This window comes from Brienomyrus brachyistius, chromosome 4 (assembly GCF_023856365.1).
Source record: "Brienomyrus brachyistius isolate T26 chromosome 4, BBRACH_0.4, whole genome shotgun sequence".
Classification (NCBI taxonomy): domain Eukaryota; kingdom Metazoa; phylum Chordata; class Actinopteri; order Osteoglossiformes; family Mormyridae; genus Brienomyrus; species Brienomyrus brachyistius.
In genome coordinates, this window is record NC_064536.1 from 18,490,932 (window position 1) to 18,498,862 (window position 7,931).

At 43.9% G+C, this 7,931-nt stretch overlaps 1 protein-coding gene across 3 annotated transcripts; it reads left to right on the forward strand.

Annotated features, from left to right (window-relative positions):
- Positions 1-324: 324 nt before the first annotated feature.
- LOC125739640 (syndecan binding protein (syntenin)) lies at positions 325-7,576 on the forward strand. Of its 3 annotated transcripts, none has more exons than XM_049009961.1 (9): positions 325-605; positions 1,286-1,374; positions 1,471-1,552; positions 2,528-2,637; positions 3,665-3,823; positions 4,973-5,148; positions 5,232-5,403; positions 6,121-6,212; positions 6,805-7,576. In XM_049009961.1, the coding sequence occupies exons 2-9, from the start codon at positions 1,324-1,326 to the stop codon at positions 6,857-6,859; spliced, it is 897 nt and encodes a 298-aa protein (XP_048865918.1). In that variant the 5' UTR covers positions 325-605; positions 1,286-1,323; the 3' UTR covers positions 6,860-7,576. The 3 variants fall into 3 exon arrangements, with proteins under 3 accessions (XP_048865918.1, XP_048865919.1, XP_048865917.1); XM_049009962.1 differs by having other exon boundaries at positions 326-605; positions 1,477-1,552; positions 3,662-3,823; XM_049009960.1 differs by having other exon boundaries at positions 329-605; positions 3,662-3,823.
- Positions 7,577-7,931: the final 355 nt, after the last annotated feature.

Consider the following 7,931-nt stretch of genomic DNA (forward strand, 5'->3'; position numbering starts at 1 on the left):
GGGGGGGGGTAACCAAGGCCGTATAAAATATATATATGGTCATTGTCAGCACATTCGAATACTCGGCGGTCGTGTCCCCCCAATATACAGTATATTAAAACGATCTTCTGTTGCGAATACGAGTATTCGATTGTATTATAAGCAATACATTTTTATAGAGGATTAATAGGAGTTGCCCTCAGGAAACACTAATAAACGAATAAATGTGCGACGTACGGTTGTCCGGATTTCATTATTGAATATCTTGTGCCACATTAACCTATATGTACTCGTTATATGTGTGTGCACGTACCTACATTGTATCGTAAACCAATTATAATAAGCCCCGTATTGGAGTGAATGATCAGTTGGATGCGAAGTGTGGATATTAACAGGAGAGCAGTGCAGATATGATGCTAGCAGGCAGCGGGCGCTGCGAGGGGGGCTCGGTAATAAGGATACCGCATGGATGTGGGATGATCAAGGTCGGTGCTGCTCATCGTCAGCACGCCAGCATCCGGCCACACGGAGACATACGCGCTTTATTTACTGCGGCCATTAAATCGGAAATCTGCCTCGTCTGATACCTGCTGGCGGAAAGGCAAAGCCATACTAGCGTCTTTAAGGTGAGTGCGCATCACCGTTGCTATTTGTGCAGTATCTAATATTAATATTGGCTTTAAGCGAATTTGATACATCCGGTTTTTTTTTTTTTGCCGGACGGATGTAAAATCTAAACAAAAACGGGGGGAGAAAAACAATACATCGTCCGCGAAGTGTCGAAAATTAATTCGGAGTTTTAATTAAAGATATTAAGAAATCTGGTCGAAATAGCGTATCCATAAATACTGCGTCAATTAAGAAATACGTTTCTGAAGCACACTAGGCTGAAGGGAATGACAATTTGCGTGATAAAACAACGCCCAAACGACACAGAACACAATATCTAAAGGTGTTTATTATTTAATTTTATTTATAACATAACTACAAGACCGCTGTCATTTGTATTTTTCACTGGATCGTCATTATAAAACGTGGCCAACGGCTTGCAGATCACGCCTAGAACCGCATCGCTGTCACCGCATACTGTAACAGAGCAGGATTTATAATATTTAATGTAAACATTAGTTAAAATGCCATACAATATAGAAACGCATTTTTTAAGCTTCCGTTTTGTGTTTCGCATGGTATATACCGTGACCTGGACTCTGTGCATATTCAATTAGGCTGCCAAGAGATACGTGGGGAGGTGTAAAATATTAAAGGCCAGAAACAGATTATTTACACAGTCTGTCCCTCTCCAAAGTGCCCAGGCAATCCACCCAAACCCCCCTCCTGGCAACAATGTCGCTGTATCCATCTTTAGAAGACATGAAGGTGGATAAGTTCATGCAGGTGAGCTACATAACGATGTTTGGGTGTGAAGAAGAGTCATGAATTTGAGAGTATTTTTTCTTTTAATTTCCAAAATGTCCCGAATGTCCTGTTCAGGCGCAGAGCTCTTACGCGTCGGTCACGGCGAAGCAGGCGGCTCTCTCTGAAGCGGGTCAGACCTCCGGGGAAAACGCCAGCGGTAAGTCTAGGAAGGCAATTACTCCCGCGATCCTCACTCCACCGCTGAGCATTTTGGGTCATTCTACCGACTTTGTCCATAATCACTTCAAGCGGAATTACTATGTTTTGCCTTTATCTCTGGAATTACCCAATTATGGCTATAGTTGTCTTAAGTATATGCCTGGTTTATGAACCTATGTCCTCATGTATCCAGCATGGCGCAACCCCACAACATGACTAGCTGGAAGTGTGCTTATGCATCCTCTAGGGGGCGGTGTGAGGCATAGCAGGTCGGGCCTCTGTGCTTGTGATCAGAAGGTTGCTGGTTCAAATCCCATCCTCAGCAGAATAGTCACATCTCTATTGGGTTCTTGAGAAAGACAATTAGCCTCTATAAAAATGCTCCGGGGGGCGATAAATGGCCTGACCCTGTGCTCAGACCCCAAGCTTTGCTCTGAAGGCACGAGATACCAATATTTGCTCTGAGTTACGCCACTTTGGGGGGTTTTATTGGATTAGAGGTACTCTGTGTTACTGAGGGCTGCTTTAAAGTCCACCCTGGATTTTACTGGGAGCCACTGAAGCGACTGACTGCTGTCTCTGCAGGATGACTCTGAAGTACTGAAATACACGATGACCTTTGACTAGTCAGTCTATAGTATTAATGTAAAATAGTAAAATATTATACCACTGACCTGGTTTAGTATGTTTTGATGGAGGGATGGATGCATGGGATGTATGGACGGATAGTTAACTGGATGGATGGATGGATGGACTGATTAACTGATGACTGGATGGATGATGACTATACGGATGGATGGATGGATTGATGGATGGATGAAACAGGACTATGACCTGCAGTACTAATGGTGGGTTTAGGAGTAGCTGGAAGCTGCTGCGATCCCAGCTTGTGCTGATTCCTGTCTCCCACCGTCCGGTAATGTACTTGCCTGCTTTTGTTTGTTTCCTCTGGCTTGCACCCCTAACCCCTCAGGCCTCTACCCCAGACTGTACCCCGAGCTCAGCGACTTTATGGGCCTAAACCTCGCTGAGGATGCCCTTCGGCAGGCTCTCTCCTCCCTGCCAGCTGCAGACTGCTCCGGGGTAAGGTCACCGCACCCTGTGTGCAGTGCTCCGGCTGTGGTACGGGCATATGGTATGTGCCTCTTACATATGGTCTGCCCCACTGCTACTTAACTGGTGGGTCGTGACCCAAACGTGGGTTGTGGGACCATCACCATTTGGTCACTAAATGCCTGGTTAAAAATAAATCATTTTGAAAATGTTTCCTAATGTAGGACATTTTGAACAGCGCTTGAAGGCATTGTGTTACTGTTACTGTGCTCTGATTGTTATTGCTGCGCTAATTTTTGTGGAAAACAAAGGATCAAATGGGTCGTGATTTAATGCCCAAGGACACGTGGGGTCTGAATCAGTTGAGGAGCATTGGTATAAGAGGCAGGCAGCTGATTGAAGACACACTGTGACACACAGCATGTCACTATATACAGACATGCTCATCATTAATGAGAAAATGTAAGATTTTTGATGGATTGCAGATTGTTCGTATAGCTCTAACGATAAGAATCTTTTTTGTAAAAAAATATATAAAGAATAAAAATAAATTAAAATAAAGAGGTGTCAGACCAGAAACATATGAGCAGTATTGGTGTGGCATTGCAAAATTTTAAGAGTGCAATATACTAAAGAGATGCAAAAAGCAGAATGAATAATGACTGGCCTATGACTAAAGCACATACATCACTCACAGGGGAAAAAGTCCCAACAGAGAACACTGAAGAATAAAAAATATATAAACAACGGTGTGGGATCTTGTGTAATCAATCCCAGAGAACACAAACTCCTGTTTCATGTTTATGTCAGTCTGAAAGTGAAAACTACTGGCGATTCAAAGGGATCAATGAGTCATGTCTCCGGAATGATAAAAGTCTAACATCAAACACTATCTACCAAAGATTAAACATTATATTACTAATAAACACCACTTAACTGGGTTGTTGAATAAAGGAAAACTTTCTGGAAATGGTGCTTCGGTGGTACATGGTTTTGTTGTGAAACGTCATGCTGTCCAGAATGTTTATTTATGTTTTTTTTTTATTTTTTATAGCAGGTTGCTACGAGGCCATCTGCTCTCAGCTGCATGACTGCCCCAGTAACGGGAAATGACTGCGGCCTCCGCAGGGCCGAGATCAAGCAGGGCGTCCGCGAGCTTATCCTGTGCAAAGACATGGACGGCAAGATCGGGCTGCGCTTGAAATCTGTGGACAACGTAAGACCCCCGTCCTCAACCATGAATAATGCTGCCTTCCATTTGAACTGAAGAGTCGAAAATTCCGAATTCCTTATTGAACATTTCAACTGGAACGCCCCCTGATGTCGGAATTCCGACTTGGAAAGTCAGAGGAATCTCTGCAACCCTGACCTCAGAATTCAAGATGGTCGCACCCTTTATCCACAGAAGTTAAATCTGTAGTTTTATACTGTTTGTTAGCACTTATGTCTTATCTTTATTTCATTAAACTGATCACATACACAGTAATGTCCAAACGGTATCTTTTGACTGGTTGCTACAGTATTTTTATATATAAAATACCACATAATGCGTTGTTCTCAGTCAGTATTGCTAACAATGGTTAAGAAAGCAGGATTTCTTGCTTAGCCGGATTACTTGTTGGATTTAAGGTCAGCTGGGCTAAGTGTAAGTGAATGAAGATAAAGGCCATTTAGAATAGGGTAAATTAAATCTAACAAGTTATCCAGCTAAGTACTGAATCCTGCTGTTTGACACGGATCCCTGGTATTGCTAAATGTCTTTCCAATTTCTTGTAAATGGAACACAGTTAACTTGGGTGTCATGTGATTCCCAGCTCCGGCTTCTGACCTCCAAGGTTAATGGAGCGCAGTATAAGCATCATCGGTATTGATAATGGATGTTAGTCTGAGGAAATATTGGTATCTCGTGCCTCCAGAGTTGGGGGTTGGAATCCCATCTCTGACCGTGCATGTGGAGTTCATGTGTTGTGAAAATTTGCAGCCGGGCAAACTGATGTCTGTCATTTGGCTGAAATATATAAACGTGCCCTTTGAGAGACTGAAGTTCCATCTGGATTATCCCCCACCCTGTGCATCCTGTGTTGGGTTGAAGGGTCACCTTGATACTGCGGCAGATTCCAAAGTGAGGATAGTGTGCCAGACCACACAGCAGGGTCAGCCAGAGAGCATCCCTGGAGCAATTGGGGTTAAGGGCCTAGACTTCAATTTGATTACTCTGCCAATGAGACACAAACCCAAAACCTTAAGGACATCGGATACGAAACCCACAACCTTCTGGAGGGCACAGATTCTTAGTCCCTTTAGCTACAGATTGCACCAGGTGGCAATTCTGTAAGATGTCTGAATGGGTTACTGCTGTCTGCAGGGTGTGTTCGTCCAGCTGGTGCAGGCCAACACCGCAGCTGCCCTGGGCGGGCTGCGTTTCGGGGACCAGGTGCTGCAGATCAACGGGGAGAACTGTGCTGGCTGGAGCACGGATAAGGCCCACAAGGCGCTGAAGAGCGCCGCAGCTGAGAGGATAGCGCTCGTGGTCCGGGACAGGTAGCCCCGCCCCCTCTATGTCTCCCCACCCCCTCCTCGTTACTCACGGTTAAGCTGACGTCCTTACCTCCCGCCACGGTTAGGCCATTTGAGCGCACCATCACCCTGCACAAGGACACCGGCGGCCAGCTGGGATTCATATTCAAGAAGGGCAAGGTGACCTTCATCGTGAAGGACAGCTCCGCCGCCCGCAATGGGCTCCTCACTGAGCACCACATCTGCGAGGTCAACGGCCAAAACGTCATCGGGCTGAAGGTGAGCCCTGCGGCGCCCGCCCACTCTGTTTCCCAGAATGCATGCCGTTTTTCCAGTGGTGATTCCACAGAGTCATACACACTGTCCAACAGCACTTAATAGAGCAGAAATTTTCTTTATGTAGCAGTCACTATTTATCTTAAAAAATGGGGATTTGAACTGACAACTTTTTGATCACAGACATAACCCACTGAACCACACACTGCTTAGTCCAGAAATGAGTGGACTTTAGAGTTGGTGTTTCTATCCCACCTCTGTGTGTATGCAGGTCTCCCTGTGTTGTGTGGGTTTCCATTTGTATGCCCTGTGATGGACAGGAATCCCATCCAGGGTGTCTCCCTGCCTGGTGTCCTGCGATGGACAGGAATCCCAGTCTCCTTGACCCTAACCAGGAAAAACTTTGGGTCTAACTGTGAATTTTTTGTATAGTTTGTTCTGTCACAGAGAAATAAATTTCAATCCAAAGTGCTTAGATATACATAAAAGCAGAACATGTCTTATTCACTGAACTTTGAGACAGATACATATTAGTTAGACATCTGCGATGGAGTTGGGCAATCCTCGGTATGCAACAGTTCCCATAACGTAAACTCACACATGTGATGCTCTTCTCGGTCACAGATAATGCTCATCTGATGACTCATCTATCCAGCTGGAAACACAACTCACACAACAGCCGGTTTAAACCCTTTCATCTGTCCATCTATCCGTCAACAGGACCCACAGATTTCTGACATACTGAACACCAGTGGAAATGTGGTCACCATAACCATCATGCCTGCCATTATCTTTGAACACATGATGAAGAAGTAAGTACTAACAGAACCGGCCCGCTGATCTTATCCATAGTGAGGCAGATAGTGCAGTGTAGTCAGCCACTGAACTGGTACAAACACCAAACCTGAATTAATCCCAAAACCTTTAGAGAATCCATAGCTTGATGTTTGTAATTGAATTATCTACACAACTGCCTTATTTGCAGTGTTTTTTTAAGTTTGCTGGTTTCTCCAGTAAAGCCTGCAGAATCAGAAGCCTGTCTACTCAGTGAGCCCCACTGACCCTATAAAATATAAAGTTTCCAGTTTTCTGCCTGAGAAACGGACCCCAACATTGGTTTTGAGGTGGGGTGGCTCAATGAGTAGCAAAAGGGACATAGGGATTTGAGTTCCAACCCCCAAACTGGTTTCCTCTGGGTTTCGTGGTTGTATCCTTAAGTCCAATGACGTGAGATGAATGGTGAATCAGCATCTCCATATTTTACTATAGCTTGTGAATGTATGTACGTGGCGTCTAGCATCCTGACATGTTTCTATAAGAACCCTGTGCTTCTTGGAGATAATATAGACCTTCTGTGGTGGAGTTCTCCTGAAGATCATGCTGATGTCCGATCTCCTATCACAGGATGTCCTCCAGCATTGTAAAGAGCCTGATGGACCACTCCATCCCAGAGGTGTGAATATGCAGCCCCCCCCCCAGCTCTGCTGCTTTCTGCCTAAAGACAGCTGACAGGTCACATGATCACCACGTGAGAGCTTTCGCCCTAGTTTCACAGAAGCTCTCCTGCAGCTCTTCTGAAGGCATCGTGGACCCGAATCCACACACCTTACCTAACGCTTGTATGTATTTCGCTCTTTCAGTGGCTGTGTACATTAAAAAAGAAAAGAAAAACATAATGTGTGGTGTTTACGTGCTGCATCTTCATTTATTTATTCATTAAAGAGTGAAGAACTCATTACCATTTCGAAATAACGCACCTTTTAAGAGATATTGTTTTTATTTCATTAATGAATTTAAACTGTGACTTTCATAAAAGTTGGTTTATGAAACATGAACCTGGTTAAGATGTGAATGCATGTCATATTCGGGTTAACCGGCCCGTATCTCAAGAACTTAAAGCCATTTATAGAAGCCTTGCTGTTTTGTTGATGTCATTTTGTAAATATTTAGGTGAACTTTGAGCACAAGATTCCAGGAATATGACGGAGATGTTGGAGACGTCTGATGTTCACTTACTTGTGGATCTCTTTCTCCGATTTGGTAATTTAATTCAGAAATACAACTCTGGGCTATTTAACTATATTGATTTTGTTAAAAAAAACATAGTTAACAACCTTCCATGTACTCTAAATGAGATGGATGAAATCATTAAAGTCAGATGTTTCTGAGAAAACAATCCTGTGTCAAGTTTAGAATTTCTGATGCTTATATGCCAAGAGATTTACAGCAATGGGGTAACAATTTATACATGTTCCTGGGACTGGAAGGTACAGCATTTGCTTGACAACTCAATACTCTACATGTCGAGCCATCAGACCCTATTTTCATACTCGACTATTGTGGTGTGAAGTTCCTCTTCCAGCATGTCCCTCAACCATAGAAGAGGATTAAAAATGAATGAGAATAGTCGTTTCCACTGGCTTTTATATTTAATTATACTAAGAGAGTGGGGGTGTCTGGTGTCGGTTTTGGTAAAGAACCTCATGTTCTTGTTTGTGTCTCACATGAACGGTGTATTCAGGGTGGGGTGG

Coding starts and splice junctions, on each gene's coding strand:
- LOC125739640 (XM_049009960.1), top strand. CDS start 1,324: ATGTCGCTGTATCCATCTTTAGAAGACATGAAGGTGGATAAGTTCATG. Junction 5,149..5,231: donor GCGCTCGTGGTCCGGGACAG/GTAGCCCCGCCC, acceptor CGCCACGGTTAG/GCCATTTGAGCGCACCATCA. Junction 6,213..6,804: donor TTTGAACACATGATGAAGAA/GTAAGTACTAAC, acceptor CTCCTATCACAG/GATGTCCTCCAGCATTGTAA.